Raw genomic sequence first — 21,445 nt, 5'->3', positions numbered from 1 at the left:
AGAAATGTCATAAACAAACATTTTAAGAGATTTTAATCATTTCTGAAACATCACTGAAGCCAGAAAGGTTGATGTGGTGACAGCAACTACATTCCACATTTATTACCGGCTTTACTTCCCGTGCTGCGTTGTCTGCAAGTGAGCGTCACCAGGAGGCGCAGAAGCTGGCCAGAGCTTGAAAGCTGAGACACAGACGGGAAATGAGTGAACACCGGCTGTTTCTTGCAGCATGTGTTACATCGTTTTTATCATTGTTGTTGATTGTCCATTTATATTGTCATTGTACTCATTACTATTACCCAGTTAAAGCAATTGTTTTCTTCACTGAAGAACTTATTTGAAGGACAGTTGGTGCACGTCTCCCCCTGAAGAAGGAAGAGTGAAATCCGCCAGGAGCTGAGCTCACTGCTGGGGACGTGCCTTCCTCTTCTGCTTCGGTCGCAATCCCCTATGATATCTTGTCATTTAAAGCCTAAATTCTCAAGTTGACTACCATTGGCATATCTATATAAAATAGGAAGAGGAAAACAGAAGATCTGTACAAACATATACAAAATTTACTTAACAACACATCGCAAAATATTTATAGCTACTATCACGCGTGTTTCTGCGATTGGCCATTGAGAGTGTGGTTGACATTTGTAAAGTCTCTTCTTCCTCTTCCCATTCCATTTCTTTTGCCCTCTGCCACACGTAACCACCCGAACTTTTTCCTCCTCTCTGGCTGATCGTGCAGAACGCCCGTTGTGACTGTGAGGTTGGGCTGCGGGAGAAATGGGAATTCTGAAACGCGAGTAGGTGCTGTGGAGTCTGGTGTGTCCCTGCCTGCAGCAGCTCTGGGGTCTTCAGGGACTTCAGGGCCAGCCAGCAAGTGTTTCTGTAAAGGAGAGTTATCTGGCAGAAGATTTGAGTCAATCCCCAGGGTTTGTGCTGTGTTTCTGGTGAAGGTTATCAATGGCCCCTTAAGAAGTTCATTGGCTCTTCTTGGTCACACTGCCATCTGCAGCAGCTGCTGGTCACCTGCTGTCCGGGCTCCACTCAGAACAGGCAGCCGGACCTCACTCGGTGAATGGTTAGAGGAGTGCAGTGAAATGTGCTGTTGCCTTAAGGTGCAAGGAGACCATCAACTGCTGCATCTCCTTTCAGTAGCCAGAGGGCCCCGATGCCGCAAATTACATTCACTTTTGGCAGAAGATAACTGGGCTCTAAAGAAGATGCCCGAGGTGGCAGGCCCCAGTGTTCCTGGGGTTCATCTCCCAACCCGTGGCCCCTAGGGTATTTATAACCCCAGCTCAACACGTGCAGTTAGCATGGTTTCTCGGTCTGGTGGAGCAGCAGGCATACCCGGAGGCAGCCTGACCCTTCCAGGCACTTGCAGCATAAATCACGCGAGACAGCTGAGGCAGCCCTGAGGTTACACACTGAAGTGGCACCTCTGCTGAGCCAGGCAGTTGTGGGGCTTTTGCTGATCTAGAGAAAACAGTTTGCCAGCCAGCAGCCGCATGCGAGCTCCTGGGGCGCCGTTCACGTGTCCCCGGGAAGGGCGCTGCGGCGGCAGGGGAGTCAAACATTGGTTGGCTGTTACGGACCCATCTGCGGCTGCCCGGGTGTGTAGCTGAGACGTGGTGGGACGTGGTGGTAGTTATCACCCTTCCTCCGTTGGTTGTTGTCAAGACCCTTACCTCTGCAGTCCTCCAGGAGTGCGGCGGCCTTAGGGTCTCGAGTTTGCCAGGGACGTTTCCCTGTTGCCCCAGCCGTGACTGGCACCATCGCACAGGCAGGCAGTGGTGTTCGGTCTATTTTACTAAGTCAGCAGTCAAAGCGAGCAAATCAGATTTGAAAATCATTCATGAGGGTACATATCTGTGTGGGATTTCATTTGTAAGAAGCTGTTTTACAAAGTATATATACATTTGTATCCTTGCTAAAGTGTCAAAAATCTCATAGATAGTTATATGTATTTTTGATTATATGTGTCTATATGCAATATTGTTATTACTTATTTTTTATATACAGTTTCCAAAAATAATTTGATGTGCCTGTTCACAACCAGTATTGTTCACATGCTAACAAAGCCTAGCTTATTACATTTATATGTATTCAGAACAATTCTAATTTTTCTATAACAGAAATTCTCAAATTTTAGGGAGCATATGACTTACCCATGGAATATTGTGAAATGCAGATTCTGGGGCCTCACCCCAGATTCCTGTATCAGTGGGTCTGGGGTGGAGCTGGGAAACGTAGTCCTACCCCCGGAGACTCTGGTGCCAGTGACCCGCAGACCACCCCTGACACTGCGGTAGACGTTTACTGGCTACGGTGGGTGCATGTCAGGGTCGCCCATGCAGACGCAAAAGAGAAAGGCCTGGGCCAACTGCCTGGCCCACGTGGCGGTGACTGAAGGCAGGTCCTGGTGGGGACAGGGCCTCGTGCTGCACCTTGTCCTCTTCTCTGGCAGGGGGCGCTTCGGCCAGGTTCACACGTGTGAAGAGAAAGCAACAGGTCTGAAGCTGGCTGCCAAGATCATCAAGACCAGAAGCATGAAGGAGAAGGTAAGTGCCATGCGATGTGGACATCTCCGTACTGTCGTCTCCACCTCACTGAGGTCCTGTCCCTCTTCTCAGGACGAAGTGAAGAATGAGATCGCCGTCATGAACCAGCTGGATCACGTGAACATCATTCAGCTCTATGATGCCTTCGAATCTAAGCACGACATCGTCCTGGTCATGGAGTAGTATGTATTCCCTCTGCTCCCGCTTCCACTCCCTGCAGAGCTTGCACACCTGCCCCGAGTCCCGCAGCACTGTGACCACGGGACTCAGCTGCGTCCCACCTCAGGACTTGCTGGGTCCACGCTTGGTGGACCACTGTTCTGACTTTCGTGTATGAGATAACATCATCTATTTGGGAAAGGAAATTACTTAGAAACAGCTCTCACTGTACATGGTTTTATTAACAGGAAGGAGGATGACAACATTTGTATGTGAGCTACACTGTCAAAAACCCAGCTTAAATGTGACTCTGGTTAACCTGCAGGACAGTGATTTTTAAACTACATTTCCCTTTCTGCCTAGTCACTAATTCAAAGTTCATGTCAAACTTTTAGTAATTAGGACTTTAATCAGCTTTATCAAAACTTAGTGTTCAGCCAGAAAGTGAATACCTCTAACTAACAGTAAGTCAGTATTGTGATTCAGTTCATTTTTCCCCTCAGTTTGGATTTTCTTTACCATTGTTCAATAAGGAGTTTTGAATACTAAATATTTGGCATCAGCCACACAGAAGCCCTTTATCACGCTGTCTCACCCTCAGTTGGTGTTTGGCCTTTCCCTCCCTGCCTTCTTAGCGGCCTCTCTATTTTCCATGCGTGTTGGGGAATGGCAGGCGTGGGCTCACTCCCGAGCTGTGGCCACTGGATAAAAGGGAGTTTCAGATTTTGTGAAACTGATGGTAGGTAAGACAAGGGCCTTCAACCTAGGAGCCACCTAACTGAGACAGCAGAGAAGGAACTGTGTGCCTACCTCTGATGGAAGAGTTAGAGGAGCTGAAACATGAAGCTGCTGCAAGAAAAGCGTGTTCATGAGGGAATCCTGACTCAGGACGTCACTGCTCTTCCTTCCGCAGTGTGGAGGGAGGCGAGCTGTTTGACCGCATCATTGATGACAACTACAACCTGACCGAGTTCGATACCATCCTGTTCATCCAGCAGATATGTGAGGGGATACAGTACATGCACCGGATGTACATTCTCCACTTGGACCTGAAGGTAGAGCATGTTTTGTACCCCGACCTTCCTGCTCATGTTGGTCAGAGAGCCCGTCAGACACTACACAGCAGCTCGGGACACTGATACTGTCACTAGGTACATATTCAGGAATTAATAAAAATCCAGATTCTTAACCTCATCTCCCTGTTTCCAACTTCTGTCGCCCGCTAATATTTGCATTCTCCTTCTTTAGAGACTACTATTTAGATTCGTGTAACTTGGCCAGGTTCAAGGAATCCTCGGGAAGAGCATTTCTCTAAAACTTTAGAATTAAAACCACCACCACCATCTCCAGGGTGGTGCTCTTATTCTGTCCCTGTCATTCTGTGTTAAGTAGGTGGGAGAATTTTACTAGGTCAACATTCAACATGCCCTAGTAGTAGCCGAACTTCTCAGCTCTGCAAGTGTCCCCAGCATTCTCCCGAATCTCATTCAGGAAGCCACGGGCCTTAGGGATTTGCTTTGCGATGGGCATGCTAGAGCCAAAGGCAAAATGAGACGCAGGGCGGCCAGAGCCAGAGGAAGAGCGATGGACGCTAAGGAGCGGAAGAGGGCGGTGGCGGTGGGCTGGACGCCACACTGGAAACGTGGAAAGCTTTCGTGAGCAGCAGGGATCCGAGATGCCTTCCTTTCTTCTCATATTTAATGACCCTTCCCTTTGGATTTCTGTCCCATTGAGAAGTCCCTAGAATTGAACCGTACCTAGTTACAACCAATGAAAGACCCAGGGCCAATAACTCTGACTGGCTCTGATGCTGGGGCTGAGCATCAGGAAGTGCCTCTTCTGTGTGGCTCAGTCATTTTCCAGTTGCCCTGTTTATACAGCATGGCAGTGGGACAAAATATGCTATACACGTACCATGTATGGGAAGTCGGCAGGGGTTGTAGAGCTAAATGCACTCAACTTCTTTAAATAGTTTCCCATGGGTCTCTCTTCCATAACTTGTCTTCCCTCGCTGTCTTGATTTATGTGCATTGCCTCTCGCATTCACAGAGCAGAGCAAGTGGGATATAAAATGGCAAAGTCAGAGGTTAAAAATCATTAGCAAAGCCCCTGCCTATGAACTAAGTTTGATAATGCCGATTTTCATGGAGCATTTCACTGAGTGTGAATATTCTGCAGATATTTTTAAAGGGATTTGATTGGCAGCTGGAACTCGGACCTGACCTATCATAAGTCAAACAACTCCATATGTGGCTGCATAATGTTGACGGAGGGCTTGCGATGAGTAATTTTAGTTATGGCTTGTATGTAAAGATAACAATAAAGGCAGCAGCTGGATGGGCCATTAAAGACCAGTCATCCCTTTCAGAAAGCTCTTTGTGAAAAAAAGGCCCAAAATATTAAGAGTGCTTGTCATATATAGAGGAGATTCTAGGTGACTTAATAATACTCTCCTTTATATTTGTCTGTATTTTACAGACCTTACTCAAGGAATATGCTTTAATTTCATAATTAGAAAAGAAAAACTTTTGAAGTGCCCTCAAAGCTGTTTCTTCACATTCTAAACAAAATTTTTATGTCATAGTCATCTTTGACAACTGAACAGCTTTATACATGATTGATCAGTTATTCAAGCATAAAACCAAATGTTCTTATATAGCACCCACTTCTCTATAAATAGTTTTTACTCATAGACATCTGTTTTAGAGATATTTTAGCAAAGAGCTTCCAAAGACATTATACCTAACCAAATGGACTATGTTATTTCATAAGGTGTTTTTTGAGGTCCTGATCTCGTTAGAATCTCCTCTGCACCCAGACAGACGGGGGGAGGGCATCCAGGATCCCACCTAAAGGATGGGACATGGGACATGAGGACTTGGTGACTCAGCTCGTGTCCCCCCACACCCCAGCAATCAGGGAAGAGTCAGGATGGATTAGAGCTTGAAAATCCCAGGCAAATTGTTGAAAACTTCCTCTTTTATGGATAACCAAAGCTCATATGTCCCTGACCTCAGTTTTCTGTCCTAACAAAGATAGGTGCATGTGTGAGACATTCTATAAACACTCAGTTACGGTGCTACATCTATGTGTGTCCCTCTTCACCCCAAGACGGTCAGATTAGCAGGGCAAAGTCTTACCAGAGTCAAACTCCAAGGGAACACTTAGTCAAGGGTTTTAGGCATCGAGACCAAACTCAGCGAAACTTTGGAACTGCAGAGAATGAGGAATGAACATGGGGCAAAGCCTTCCTTTGACATACGATGTTCCTGTAGACTAAGCACAAAGGAAAATCTGGAGGTCAGGGGTATGCACATCCTCTTGCATACCCGGTGTGGCTGTTTAAATGAATCAGGCCATTTCTCTTAGAACTCATAAATCTTTGGGTAAAATGTTCCTCCAAGAAGGGGAAATTCATACTTCATAATTTTAGGGGGGCAGATGTCAAGCCTGAGACAGCCCCCACCAGTGCACTGAGGAAGCACCGAAGCAGCCTCCTCCTTTTCCCCTCACAGAGGCCTCTTGCCTGAACTCACACATCATGGTAAACTGCAGAACCAGGGGGAGGGACAGGCAGGGTAATGCAAGTTTGGCATGGTACCCAAAACCTCGTCTACCACATAATTAAAGGAGAAAATACCCACACAGACAAGCCAGCCCCAGAGTGAAAGGCTTGCTATGTTTTTCCTGAGCATCGTTGTATTTTTAGTTGTGGTTCAAGGACAATTTGAGTGAATGATGGTTGTTTTCATTGCTAATGTGTCTCTTTCTCCTGGCAGCCTGAGAATATCCTGTGTGTGAATCGGGATACTAAGCAAATAAAAATTATTGATTTTGGATTGGCCAGAAGGTATGTCTATTGGAACATAGGTGTGTGAATGGAGTCGGGGAGCATGATGCGTGCTCTTTCTCTGCAAAGATAAATCTGACCCTTGGTTTCATACCCTCGTTTTGATTTACTTTAACCAGAATTGTGTTTCGGCTTTACCTTGCTGACTTTGGGATTTGAATGTTTCGAAGTTTCTACTGTGCATGAGAGAAAAAGATAAACAATTAAACCCAATACAGTGATGTTATTAAATTTGAAAACATTAATTTAGAATTTGTCAGAGTTTCTCTTAGTCTTTTATATTTGTCCCATCTGTAAAGAGATTTCCTTAAAAAAATTAACAGTGTGAACAAGATTGCAAAGTGTCTGGCACATTAAAGTTTCTTAAGGAAACGAAGAATTTACATAGACGTCAACACATTAATGATGAATATAGAATAGATGTAGATTATTACATCTAATTTGTTCATTAATAATGGCTTACTGAATACATCTATATGTCAAGGATCATATACGTTTTTATTTGGTCATATTCTATAATTCGAATGTTCTAATTATTCTGAGTGGCTTTTCTAATTGTTTCAGATCATTACGGTTTTACTATATGAATTAGGATTTAAAACTCTTAGAACTTCTTCACAAGTTTTGACACTATGTGATTTCCTTTAAAGTCTATTTCTTCTCAATTTGCTGTATGGCTGAAGTTATTTTATTTTATAGACTGCGTTTTTTCGGTTGCCATGATTTCTGATGGACACTCTCCATCCTCCTTCTTCTTGTCTTCTACATTCCAGATACAGACCCAGAGAGAAGCTGAAAGTGAACTTTGGGACCCCAGAATTTCTTGCCCCTGAAGTCGTGAACTATGATTTCGTTTCCTTTCCCACTGACATGTGGAGTGTGGGGGTCATTGCCTACATGCTGTAAGCGATCTCGTCTCCCTGACACGTATTCTCAGTGGTCATGCGTATTCTGTGAGGTTTTACTATTTTGAATAAAAGTTCTAATTTAGGTCTTTTAAAAATAAATAACACCGTAGGGTATTCAGTTACTTCCCAGGCTCTGCTGAATCCTGTGGGTGGAAGGAGTAAATTCTGGCCCTGGGTCTCACCTGAAAAAGTAACTGCATGTTTTCTGGACCGGTCACTTCCACTCCTGTGACACCACCCAATGCCTTAAAAATAATTTTAAAAATACCCTGTGTCCTGATCTCCTGAATGACTAATGCCAGCCTTACTCCTTAGAGGCGACACTCCCGACACCCCCGGGGTTCGCCATTGCATGTCTGACAGACTTTCTCAGCTGTACATGCTGGTCTGTGAGATGTTGGGGTGCTGGTCGATGAGATGGGCCTTTGGGTCGCTGCACGTCTTTAATGGGACTGGGGGTGGGGGAGGTAAAATAAATAAATAAATAAATATATATGTATATGTATATATATACACATACTCACACATATATATGTGTGTGTGAGTGTGTGTATATATATATAAAATAAAATTATGTTTAAATATTAGGTTATTTGCTTTCTTTCAGTTTTAAATGGTAGACTCACACAAAGCAGCTTATCTGTAAAGACTTTGAAGCTGTGTAAAACGTACTCACTCTAGACCCTGTGTCTTGTAGACTTAGTGGTTTGTCCCCCTTCCTGGGTGATAGCGATGCTGAGACCCTGAACAACATCCTGGCCTGCAGGTGGGACTTAGAGGAAGAAGAATTTCAAAACGTCTCGGAAGAGGCCAAGGAGTTCATCTCCAAGCTTCTGATTAAGGAGAAGAGGTAACCTAAGTTCATTCTGGGCTCTGGAAGAAATTGGGTTAATACCACCAGGGTTATTAGAACTCATGACAGATAACTACTGAATTCCCTTAGTGAGACCTCTGATGCCTGTGCCAGGTTGTAAGTAGCAAGATGTGATGCTCTTGGCCCATTTGACTGATATGTAGGACTGCTGTGGCCGCGAAGCTCAGACGGAGCTGCAAATACTTTCTCCTTTGCCTTTTGCAATAAGGCTCTAGCAGTTAAGGGTTGTTGCTGGGCCTCAGTGGACTCATCCTCAAAATGAAGGATTTGGAATAAGTTATTTCCATGATGTCTTTCACATTTACGAAGCATGTATACAGCTCTGGGTAGCTGACCACTCAACTATCATTTCATGTGAGATCTTACAATGGGCCAGGCTGTGTCAGATGCATATAGACATCATCTGTTCAACTCCTACTCAATTCCACGAGGTGGAAATTATCATTACTATTTTATGGATAAGGCTCTCAGGAGTTTACCCAAGATCATACAGCTAGTAGGTGGTAGAACCTATAGTCAAACACAAGCCTACCTCCTGCCAAGGCCACGCACTGTTATACATTCCACGGCCTTCTGTTTTCTGCTTGCTGGGCCAACGCTCATTTCAAGCTCAGTGGATGAGGAGGGCTTGCCGTTTAGAATTACGGGTAGAAGAAGGCCATTGCCATTACCCTGGCAAACACCTGTTTTATTTCTTTATTTTTATTATTAATTTATTTTATAAGTTTATTTTTGTTGCAGAGGTTTCTCCTTTTCCCCTCATTGACACCCTCCTCCCAATCTTGCTCCCCCCCCCCCAGCATTGTTGTCTATGCCCATGGGTTGAGCATACATCAAACACACTGTTTTAAATGGTTTAAAACAGTCTGTCTAACACATATTACAGTAGGTAGTTTTGAAAATTCTCAGGGCCAACAATACCTGCTTTATTGTCTTATTATCTTTTTGGCTTTTACGTTATAAGAAGCATGACTGTGGAGCAATACACAGGAGGGTGCGGTGGAGGGGCTGGTGACGACCTGGGGAGGGTCTGGGGCAGTGTCTGACACACAGGAAGTGCTTTTCCTCAAGCAATTCATTAATTACCTACAATCTGCCAGGGAATATGTCTTGGGCATTGAGGACAGATGTATAAAGCCCAGTTCCTGCCTTTATATCTAGTAGCAGAGATAGGTATTTAAAAAAAAGATATAATACAGTGTGAGTAATGCAAAGATAAAATATATTGACAAGGGGCAGAACTGAGCCCTAAATGGTGAGTAGGACTTACCAGGCTGGGGCCTCAGTCCGAGAGGAGGGGTAATGAACAGACATTGGTTTTATCTTTAATGGGAAGCCACATTAATAAAAAGCTGAGGTTCCTATTATTATTTATAATACTGAATGCCAAGCAGTGAACAGAGGAAAAATGTCAACTCAGTTGAATCTTTGGTAGATGAGAAATACACATCTACTAAGAACCTATTTTGAGATACAGTAAGTCCTCACTTAATGCCATTCATAGATGCTTGGAAACTTGAATTTAAGTGAAACAACATATAATGAAAGCATGGGGTAATTGATATCAACAAGAGTTAAATTCCTATGGCATATTTCTGGTCACAAAAGCATCAACAAAATTCTAAATAATGACCCAAAACACCAAGAAAATAAAGATGAGCTCTACATACTTTAAGCAAGATGAAAAACAAGGTAATGATTTTCCATCCCACTTGTTCCAGTTCAGGGTCAACAGTGGCCAGAGCCCACCTGGCAGCTCAAGGCTCAGGCGGAACCCACCCTGACAGGACACCTTCCATGTCAGGACACCTCACACATACCTGCACTCGCGCAGACGGGACAATGTAGACACACGGTGCACCCACGTGCACATCTCTGCATGTGGGAGGAAACCGGACTGTCCCAAGAAAACCCTCACTGTCGTGGGGACAGAGTGCACACCCCACAGACAGTGGCCCAGGCCAAAATCTATTTTTTTCTCATTACTGTTATAAGGAAATGACATTGAACAAAATGAAGTTATTCAAGGAGCTGTTGTCCATGCTTCTGTGTCATCAGATTGAATCTCTGGAGATCCTGACTTGCATGGCTATCGTGACCATCATGTTACTGCTGAAGCAGTCACAGGGCTCCTCGGGGCAGATTCCGGGCCGGGCCTGTTGCCCTTCAGCCCCCACGCCCTGCAGGTTTCATTCACACCTGAGGAGCCATGGTACACATTTGGGCAGAATGACAACAGGCTGAGCAGTCAAGTCAATCTTGATGAAACTAAGGCCATTGTCACACAGCACTATCGTAGAAGATAAAATACTATCTCTCAATACTTATATTAACTTTCCACCTATTTCTCTATTTAATTCTTCAAAACTTCTTAATTAAGAAATTAATAATATTATTATTCAACAATTTTAATACATCAATTTATTTTGCAATCATCAAGAATCATTGTAGCATTTTGTTCTTACAACAAGCATACATTTGTTCTTCAACTGACTGATAGTTCCGTTTATGAAGCTTAGACATCACATCAAGAGTGGCTACTTACATTTGAAAGTAGATGTTCAGTTATTAGCAAGAGTTTTGAATTTTTGCCTTGCTTCGTCTTACCCGTGTTGTTACCCTGGTGGACTGAGAGGGTAACCTACTCGACACTGACAATTACAGGGCAGTCGGAACGGACTGGGAACTTGACGCCCGGCATCTGGGCCCCGAAGCCAGTGGCCAGAAGCCAGGTGTCGCAGCTGCAGGCCTCCCTAGGTGTGCTCCCACTGATTACCTCTGCGTTTCCCCTCAGCTGGCGAATAAGTGCAAGCGGAGCTCTGAAGCACCCTTGGTTGTCAGACCCCAAGCTCCACGCCAGGCTCAGAACACAGGTGACCAAGCTTCTTTGTTTTTCCTCTTCTTGTTGGCCTCTGCCTTTTTTTAAAATCCTCACCTGAGGACATTTTTGCATTTATCTTCAGACAGATTGGGAGGGAGAGAAGGAGGAAGAGAGAGAGAGAAACATCGATGTGAGAGAGACACATCGACTGGTTGCCACCCACACGACCCCAACCAGGGCCGGGGACAAACTGCAACTGAGGTAGCTGCCCTTAGCAGGAACTGAACCTGGGACTCTCTGGTCCGCGGGCCGACACTCTAACTGCTGAGCCAAACCACCCAGGGCAGGCCTCCACCTTTTGATGATCCGATGTTGGAGGCGTTTTAGTCATGAGAGGTTCTTTCTCATTTCTTTTCTCAAAGCCTTGAAATCTTGTGCTAGTGCTAAATTGCTTAAAATGCTTTTATTGAGCACTTCGTGTTTTTAAAATAAATGTGAATTGTGCTATATTTATTATTAAATCTATTATATATATTATAAACTATACTATGCACACATACTTAAACACACAAGCACACATACAGCCTAGATTACAGAAACATATCACGTTTGGGAGACTATATACTAATGTATGTTGTGACTCCTTAAAATGGAACTCTGAATTTTAACTTCTCTGCTTACCTGGTTTAGTCTGCTCTGGGCACCAAAAATGATAATACTTGTCTTGGTGCAGATATTAATGTAAGGATATGCAAACTATTCTCTTAGCAGAGATTTTATGAAGGTGACTGAAGTATTAGTTGAGAATAATTGAGTCCACATTTTGCAATAACTTCTTATAATAAGTTCCCTATCTAATCTTATTGCCTTAATTACAATTTATATTCTGATCGCCCCATCTGTCTCTTCAGTACAGATTTCTTCCCTAAACATCAAGTACATATACCCTGTGCACTAGACATTTCCACTTGGGTCTTCTCCTAAACGAAACTCATCTCCCTCCACCTCACCTCACCCTCAACTGTCCTCCTGAAACAACCCTACTCAATGGCCTAGACCAGACCCGAGACATCTTTATTTCCTCCTTCTCTTTTATTCTTCTCATCTAATGTTTATCTCCAAGTTCTGCACATTATTTTCCCTAATTACTCCTGGAATCTGTGCTCTCCATCCCCATGGCGCCTGGGTCCAGGCCACCCTCACCTGAACGAGCGCGATAGCCTCCTGCTGACTGTCCCCTCCAGACCACTGTGAGTCACGCAGACGGCACAGAGCAGATGTGTAACATGTAAGTGAACTCACTAAACATTCAGAGGCGATCAGCGATCTCAGGCCCACCCAGGACAGGCTGACGGGGGCAGCAGTTAGGGTGCCTCCATCAGACGGGCACAGCGAGCGTCCGCTGCACTTCCATTTCCGCCATCGCCGCTGCGGCCCTGCCCACTCCCTGGGGTGGAGAAAGGAGCTTTTCCATGACCAGCAAACCTTGCAATGACTACGTTTCAGGTACTCATTTTTTCCACGTTCAGTTTTTATTGAAATTAACTTTGCTCCTAAATTCAGCATCAGTACTAAATTTTATTTGTGTCTGAATATATCTTTCCTTGATAATTGGTACTGATGTCAAGTAAAAATAGACCTATTACCTAGTCAGTACCTTACCCAGACTACATAAACTGCTTATTAGGGTTACCAACCTATTTTGGGCCAATTTTCCACCAATGTATTTTTATCCAAGCTTATTGGTGTCTAAATACACTTTGACGTGGTAGGACAATATGGAAACCACAGCAGATAATTAATGACATTATACAGTTTAGAAAGTGTTTAAAAATACTTTTAAAACCATGTAGCAACAACAACAAAAATCACCTTTTGGTTATTCTACTTAACTAGTACCTAAGGTGAATAAATATTTCAAGAATGGTGAGGATTAAAAAAAATGTCCAGTGTGTAAACCTAGTTAGTTAGTTAGTTATAACCGTGCGCTGCGCAGTGCTCTGACTGCTGTACAGACATGAACTCAGTGAGTCCTCACACACACCCTGGAACAAGCGCTGTGATATCCTCAGCGTAGATGAGGAGTCTGAGGGGGGCTTACACACCGGCACGGGGTCCCAGGAGGCAAGGGCCGCGCCAGAACCCCAGTGCAGGCGGCAGGCTCCGGGGTCTGGGGCGCGCTCCCCTGCTCGGCTCTCCCACTGGCTGACGGGCTACGGGCTGGAGAGGGCCTGACGGAGTTTCCAGAATGATCGATGTACCGCACGTTATCAAGCCAATACATGGACTTTCAAGCTTAATGGATTTTATTTTTTAGTAAAATAAATATTAGGACTAAATTTCCCAGAAGATTCATTTTTGAAAAAAATCTTAGTTCTGATATGTTCTATAAAATAAGAATTTAACCTTATTGTGAAATTTAACTCTTATCGAAAACTATCTACTATTTAAATCTTAATTCTATTTTAAAAGCCATGTATCAACTGTTATTTTTCTCTTTGAATGGTTTCATCCTTAAAAGCACTTACTACTTCTCAACCACTTAGCAGGCCTCTACTCAGTCACTACATTTAAAAAGATTTTTTTTTTTGCCTTCTGTATTAAGCTCAAGATGCCACACTGTGGCCCTCAGCTTTTCTTGTGACCTCAGCCATCCACACACAACCCGCCCTCCATCGGACAGCTCGATGCGGGCGTGGAGCACAGCACCCCCAAACCTCACGCCCGTTCAGCTCCAGGCTCCTACCGCAGACAGGCAACGCTCTGGGGCCGAGGGAAGGAAAACCGAACAAATGTGACCTGGTCTCTTCTCCCAGAGCTCATAAGCCTTCTACCTTCCTTTCCATTCCCTTCACTCTTCCCTTAGCTCATGCCCTCCTTCCCTTTTACTGAACTACAATCACCCGTGAGCTGGCATCCAACCCCCACTGGCTCTCTTCTCGAATTCACCAGTCATAATTGCTATAGTTACAACTCTGATCACGTTACTCCGATCAAACAATCTCCGAGCGCCCCCGTTGTCCGCAGCAGACACACCCGCAGTCCAGGCCTGCGCCACGGCGTCCTGACTCTTTTAAATGCCACCTTCTTCAAAACGACTCTTCTCAACCCCTGGCCTGGAGGTGTTCCTGTCTTCCTGAGCCTCTTGTCTGCCGGGTTGAAACCCTTCGGCAGAAGCCGCCTCTGTGTCCACCTGGTCTCTGTAGTCACTGCAGCCCTGGTTTGTCTGGACTCCTGTGCTCTGTCTTATGAATGTGTTGAAGGAAGTTTTGACAAAACTTACACGTGTAAATTCAGGTGTCATTAGGTACTAAGCTCTTTGTCCTTGGCCCTGAGGGGAAGGGTGGTGATGGCAGGTGCCCGGGGGAGGGTGGGGTCATGTCTGAGCTGGACTCTAGATCTAGTAATGAGGCTTCAAGAACTTGTCTTGAAGAGAATTTTCTACTCAGTAGCAAGTTATTGACCCAAGTGTTTTCATAAGTCAGGAACTGATGACAAAAGTTCTAATCCTTCCTCAAATGTCTTCTGGCTTTCCCAGGAGAAGAAGAATCGCTGCTCCGACGCTCAGGACCTTGTGACCCAATAGTCTACAGAAGGTGCCCATCTGAAAGGTCGGTCTCAGGTCTTCTCCTGCAGAGGTGTTTGTGGCCTAAGAGACATCGGATGTTTATGGCACTGTGTGGGGAGCAGGGCAGTGCTGTGGCTGAGGCGGAGTGGAGGCCAAAATCAGACGGCAGGATTTGCATCCTGGTTCTGCCGTTTCCTAGCTGAGAAACCTCAGCTTCTGATCCGTTGGTTGGGGAGGGTCTTACTGCCTAAGCTTTTGAGTGGCTTCAGTGAGATAATCCAAGCAAAGCTCTGAGACCAGGGCCTGGCACATAGTAGGTGCTCAGCGGGTGCCAGTAGCTGAACAGAAGCCGTCCCTGGCCGTGCCCAGCTCCGCGTGAGGGCAGAGGGTGCAGCACTTCTCTGCGCAGACAGGGAACCCAGCCCAGAGCCTGGAAGATGAAATAACTCACCCAAAGCTGTACTGCTCGTCAGGGGAGTGCAATCCTCGCAGGGTCTCTGAATCTAGAACCCACACTTTTCTCTTCGGAGCTGCCTCCTGGTCTTCACCCAAACTTGGACCCCATGGACTCTCCCCTGCTTAGGAGGCTCTTGGAATTCTTAAGAGATAGCTTTACACATGAATATCTTCTATTATATCAGCAAGCCAGCCCAATGTATGCCCTAAAGGTTCTAGAAGCCTGAGAAAGTGTACTTATTATGAGGAGCTTCAGAAATCCCAACAGTTATGTCCTTGTTGGGGGGCCATTCACTCTCCAGCAAGTCAGCTCCCTAATCTTGGGCAGTAAGTCTGTGGCCTTTTTGTAACTCAGTTTTAACAATACAGGACTTACAGTTTGTGAACCTGCACTGTTTCTGGCCTCTGGTCTTACTCTTTTATTCTGGAATCAAATGTTGTCATCCTTGGGATTTTCAACAATGAACAGATCACGGGAGAGTGCAGGACACAAGTGCTTGGCAGCTGGGCTGGGCTCCGGCTCCGGCGCCGGCTCGGCCTGGGGTTGGGAACTCGGTGGCCTCGGTGGCCGAGGCCGGCCTGGGAAGTGTCTCCGCGGCTTTGGGACCCAGCCTCCTCACAAGCTCCCAAGCAGCCCAGGGTCTGCCCAGCTCCTCCTGAGCCCTCAGCAACCGCTCCTGTCCGAAGGGACCTGTTAGCTCTTAATCTTTTATGCTAATTTGTATTTTTTCTGGTCTTGAGGTTGTTGTTTATCTATTTGACTATATATATTTCTGTAAGCTGCCTTGAATCTTTTATAGAATAAGATTGGGTAGAAATAAATCAATGTCACAACAAAAGTTGCAAACCAGTGTTAGAAACGCACTTGGCCTTTGGTTTAAGGGTCACTTACTTATGAGTCGATCAGCTGTCTAGAAATCTGTGAAAAGTCAGCAGGAAGGCATGAGCTTCAGCAAAGACGCTGAAGTGTTGGAAGAGTAGGAGGTGGTTTGTGTATTGTCAAATGTGCAGAAAGAGAGCCTCGCTGTGCTCCCAGGCCCGGGCTGCAGTTCACCGAGGGGCCCTCGGCTTGGCTGGAGTCTGCAGGCAGCGGGCCTGTGCTGTTCCTGTCCCCCCCCCTTCCCCAGAAGTCGTTTTGTCCCCAGCTACCACAAACCCCGAGGGCTTGGCACAAACCACCTTCCCACCATAAACACTGCAGTCACTTATGGGGCCTGGTGGGAATGAATTCATTGGGTGGCAGGAGACTGCATTGCAAGGCAAGCCTGTCACCAGGGTCTGGCTGGGGAAGGTGGGAGGACGTGACTGGTGGGCGGTGGCAAAGTCCTCTACACCAGGTCGACACTTTGAGTCCAGTGCCGTGGCAGTCCAGGCAGCGACGGCCAGGTACACAGAGGACAGAGACTCAAGCATTGAGCCGGTCACACCGGCGCACTTGGGTAGGACCACCTTTGTTGGAAAAGCTTGACGAGGCCTCTGTCTGAATTCGGTCATGTCTGCCTCCGGACAGTCGCTCGGCTGGCCGCCTTCCCCTCCTGGGCCTCGGCTCCGTCTGGCCGCAGAAATTTGCCTTTGTCCACCGCACGTCCCCACAATGTAGATTCTTCCTCCTTTATTTTCTTACCTTTTTTTTTTTTTTTCAAACTGCATGCTTTTAAAATGTAAGCTTAAGATATTAACTCTGGGAGCAGCTTCTTATTTTTAAAAACTAGATCATTCTTCACAATATTTCCTGCCAGGCTAAGATGGGGTTTTTGGCAAGATATATTATGAGTAAAACCAACTTTGAGATAATATTGATTTTAGAAATCTGGTGGTTGAAGATTATTTCTGTGGAGAAAGTATGACTTCCAGGCCCAGTGAATAGGGCATAATCCACAATGTAAATTGTGGCATATAAATCTCCTGCAATTTGTTAGAGGTTTTTTGATGCATTGAGGGAACACTCTAAGAACCTCTGAAACGGTGGCGTGTCACCCCGTTCCCACTGCATCTTTTGCTAGCCTGTGAGATCAGACTCGGGACACCTCCTCGGATCCGTAGGAACGATGTCGGGCAGCAAGTGTGTGGGCCGGGCCGGTGTGGGCCTGGAGCAGCGGGCCCGCAGCTCACTTTGATGCCGGCTCAAGCCGACAGCGGACGGGCCCCGCAGCTCCGGGAGCTGGCTGCGCTTCCCGGGAACAAAGAGGCCTTGTCCTTCGATATGGCAAGTAGCACTAAAATATCTTGCATAAACTGAAAAAGAAAAAAAAAAAAAACCCAACCTCACTCTGGTAAGCATTTGGAATCCTTCAAGGGGTTTCTTTTTTTCTCTCACATACACACATACATTGTAAAAAATCGTGTGTGGTTTTCCTAAGGGCACAACCAACTAATTACAATTTTAAAAGCCCTGTTGAATTAACAAGAGTCATATTTTGTTTGCTTTGCAGGAAAACTGCTGGGGTTGCTGTTGCTTTGAGATTTTTGGAAAAATCAGCAGTTCTGAAGCCTTGACCCCTACAATGACTGGTGACCTTGGGGATGTGGGGGCCACCGCACTCGAATTCAGAGCTCCCCGCCCCAGGGTGACGCCCAGTGCTTTGGTCCCAGGGACACAGGCACACCCCACACCCCCTCCCTTGTCTCCCCACACCCCATGGTAGTGCACACTTGGGAAGATATTTCCCTGCTATCTTTACTTTTTTATTTTTTATTTTTATTTCTTGATTTTAGGCACGGAACAAGGGGTGCGCTATCTCTGCTAGTCCTCAGTTTACTGTTTTAAAACCCGGAGGACGCATTTAGAGGGAGAAAACTGCTTCGAGTCATTAAATGATGCCTTCCAAAGGGATGATCATATCGCCGGGAAAAACATCCAAGTCTGTGCATCCTTGAACACGTAGTTTCTCAGACGTTATTATTCCGATTTGTTCTGAAATCAGGTGAATCCAAATGATAAATAATTTGCTTTCTGGAACATAAGCTTTCTCTGAATTCTGAGGCGAGAGACATCAGACATTCTACCTTCCACAATTCTGCATTTCCCTCCAGCTGCAGCAGTTTCTCCCAAGTCACTGGTTCTGTTCCAAATGAGTGACATGCGTTTTCATGACACGCTGCCCCTTTTCCTCCGATTGAACCTTCGGCTACGTGCAGCCCTGGTTTTGAGAGGTGGTGCAGGAGGTACCTGTTTATGAGTGGTTTATGAGTGGTTTTTAAAAACGTCTGGGACGATGTTGACAGTGATGAGAGCTCTCCTCACTCTGCACTTGTCGATGAGGAAAGACGGGCCTTGCGTGTGCCCCTGCGGAAGGACAGTGCTGTGCTCGCAGCGTTGAGGAGACGCGAGAAATGGTACTCAAGTCAACGCGAACACTTCTAAGGCCTTATGATCTCAACCATGTGGAGTCTCACATGACTCAGTGGTTGTGAAGAAAGCATTCAGAAATCAAAGGTGAGCCCCAGCTGGTTTGGCTCAGCAGTTAGACCATCGGCCTACGGACCAAAGAGTCGTGGGTTCGATCCATCAAGGGCACATACCTTGAACGTGGTTCGGTCCCTGGCTCTGGTTGGGGTTGTGTGGGAGGCAGCCAGTCACTGTGTCTCTATCACATCGATGTTTCTCTCCCTCCCTCCCTCCCACTCTATCTGAAGATAAATGGAAAAAATATCCTTGGGTGAGGATTAAAAAAAAAATGGTGAGGGGAACACCTCTGTGCACTTTTTTGACACGAGAATGATTTGTGGTTGGAAGTTCTTGTTCCTGAGCTCCTGTACCATTTCAACACAGATATTTAATAAGGAAAACGAACCCTGCTGTAGATGACTCAGAAGGGCCTCTTAAGAATGCAGCATGGCGTGGTTTCATTATGAAGAAGAGACAATGCAAAGCCACACTTACCTCTGATTACACACCCAACACCGAGCTCACCATCCAGCTTCTTACACTGCCCTCACATTTGCCATTTCCAAATAACTACTCTGCTGAGATCAGCTAGAATACTGTCTTTATTTTTGGCCATAAATTGTTCTAGGCTCTTGCTGTCACAAAAGCCATGGAATGACTTGGTGGCCATATTAGCGAGGGCAGTTTTAACCTGCATTGACTTTTCTCCATTATTTCTCATATCCACCTAGTGAACCCTTTGGCTTGCCCATGAACAACTATCTGAGCAATGTCCTTATTTCCATGCGTAAGGTAAAGAGGAAGTAGAGAAAGAAGAAAATGTTTAATTTAGTTAAGGCCACATGCCAATTTAGTGGTCATGCTAGCTATAAAACGAACTCTTTTCTAGCTTGGCTCGTGCACTAGGATGCATTTCTTTTTTCCTTTGGCCTATGCATTTATCCAAGGTTGGTTTCTCCTGTTCCTGTTATGTGACTTGCTTAAAATGTTTAATTTAGTTTCCTTAAAAAAAAAAGTCCTGTGACTGAAGTGTTATATTGCTGTGCTATCTTTAGCTGATGGTATTCATAGAGTCTGGAAAAATACAAGCCAGTACACGCATTAATACTCAGACCACAGAGAGTTGGCATTTACTCAAATGCTAAATAAGACACAAGGGTCTGATCCGAAAGCCCGCATGGAAAGCTTTTCTGTCCTGCGGTGTGCGTTCTCTACCAGTCAGAGAAGAGGTATTTTGCGTGATGTGCAGTTTGCATCCAGCTCCAACTCTGCCTCATGTTGGCAGATGAACTTTCCCCAGGCCCTGCTGCACATGGCGGAGACAGCTCAGGCCAAATAAAAGAATTATTTCTTTGCCAAATTAATCCGCTGATGACCCTGCATTGAGTGGGTATGATTTCTTTCAGAAAAGGTTTAGAAGGGAGACTCTACTTTGAAACTGGATCTCCTTCAAATTTAGAAATTGAATTTAAATGTAGTTAAATTTCCGCATTTGAGCGAGGAGGCCTCCCCATGCCAGCAAGGGGCCTTTCACAGGCCAGAGGAGGAGAGTGATTGTAGGGTTGATGAGCACAGTCCAGAGCTACGTGAGAGGCCAGCCTTGCAGTCCCTGCTCATCCCGCTGCCTCCTCCTGGCCAGGCCTGGCTGCTCCAGCAAGAGCCCCATGGGACCTGCAGCTCTGACGGGAGAAGGGGCTTTGCACAGCCGAGGAGCCAACCAGCATGACCTGTAGGGGCTGAGTCTGGCTAGACCGGGGCTATTGTGATCGATATTTTCCAAGAAGTCATTAGCATTTGAGAGCCCGTATTTCTCCTCCACCCTCGTAATGACGTGATATGGCTTCGCTCACTTGAATTAGGCAGTTGCCATTCCTTTACTAAGTGGAGGAAATTAAACACTGATGTGGCCCTTCCCGCTGCCTGGAGAGAAAGAAACCTCACAATCTGTTAAGGAAAAAGCATGTCCACATTTGTAACTCATAAGATACCAACACTTACCCGGAATCTGCTACTATTTAAAAATCAGGGAGAAAGGGCTCAAGTCCCAATTTGTGGCACAAAAATCTCTGAAATGAATTCTTACCTGAACTAACTTGGGGAATGGATTTCTAGGTTAAAATGGGATCATTCTCATTGCAGAGTACCATAGGTTTCTTTTTCATTGTCTGACTGAATATTATTTTGCTTTCTTTCCTCAAAAATGTAAACAGGCATGCTGCCAATGTCATGGCGTCCTCTGACAGGTGTTTTGAAAGATGTGTCAATACTTATATTTTCACCATTTTTATAAAAATTAATAAATATAGCAAAATGTTTTCTTCTTTAGAATCAATATGGATCTGCTATCAGGGACGTGAAGGTCTTGCTCTTCCTCTCTGGTCCGCCTGCCCCCCCACCCCACGGCCGCGACTAGGCCAGGGGAGCTGGTATGCTTGTCCCGCTGGCTACAGGCCGGGTGAGGGAGCCTCACTTGGAAAATTCATTTGTAAAAGTGTGTTGACAGGGAGACCAAGGCATGTCCGCGGTGGTGCTCGGTAGACGGTTCAGCTCTCTGTTCTCTGGCCATCCGGTCACCAGAACGGGGCGCTCACCCCTGCGCCTCCATTCTCCCTCGCCACGGCGCTCCCAGCCTTGCTTCTACTTTTGTTTTATTTTTTCCTTCTTCCTCTTTTTCTTAAGTTAGAGTCAAAGTGCATCTTGACGCGCCCCTAAAAGCCTTTTGAGGATAAAAATTATATTTCCAAAAGGTAGGTTGCTCCCTGTCCTGAGGAAAGCCCGGTGCTGGACGCCCAGGTGCTCAGCTCCCGGAGTGAGATGACCTGCTGCGCCGCGTTCTGCCCGTTCTGCCGTCTCCAGCTCCGCTCCA

General features: G+C 45.7%; 1 protein-coding gene across 2 annotated transcripts in view; it reads left to right on the top strand.

Annotated features, from left to right (window-relative positions):
* Nucleotides 1–18,668, top strand: part of MYLK4 (myosin light chain kinase family member 4) — a 107,721-nt gene extending 89,053 nt beyond the window's left edge. For both annotated transcript variants that reach the window (XM_036256397.1, XM_036256396.1), the window contains 9 exons: nt 2,462–2,555; nt 2,628–2,737; nt 3,628–3,769; nt 6,494–6,564; nt 7,338–7,466; nt 8,170–8,322; nt 11,141–11,219; nt 14,706–14,778; nt 17,624–18,668. In XM_036256397.1, coding sequence (XP_036112290.1) covers nt 2,462–2,555; nt 2,628–2,737; nt 3,628–3,769; nt 6,494–6,564; nt 7,338–7,466; nt 8,170–8,322; nt 11,141–11,219; nt 14,706–14,753 — 826 coding nt within the window. In that variant the 3' untranslated portion in view covers nt 14,754–14,778; nt 17,624–18,668. The remainder of the gene's footprint in view (nt 1–2,461; nt 2,556–2,627; nt 2,738–3,627; nt 3,770–6,493; nt 6,565–7,337; nt 7,467–8,169; nt 8,323–11,140; nt 11,220–14,705; nt 14,779–17,623) is intronic.
* Nucleotides 18,669–21,445: the final 2,777 nt, after the last annotated feature.

The sequence above is a fragment of the Molossus molossus genome, unplaced genomic scaffold (assembly GCF_014108415.1).
Source record: "Molossus molossus isolate mMolMol1 unplaced genomic scaffold, mMolMol1.p scaffold_m16_p_12, whole genome shotgun sequence".
Lineage (NCBI taxonomy): Eukaryota > Metazoa > Chordata > Mammalia > Chiroptera > Molossidae > Molossus > Molossus molossus.
Note: the sequence above shows the minus strand (reverse complement) of the source record. Positions and strands in the feature narration are given on the sequence as shown.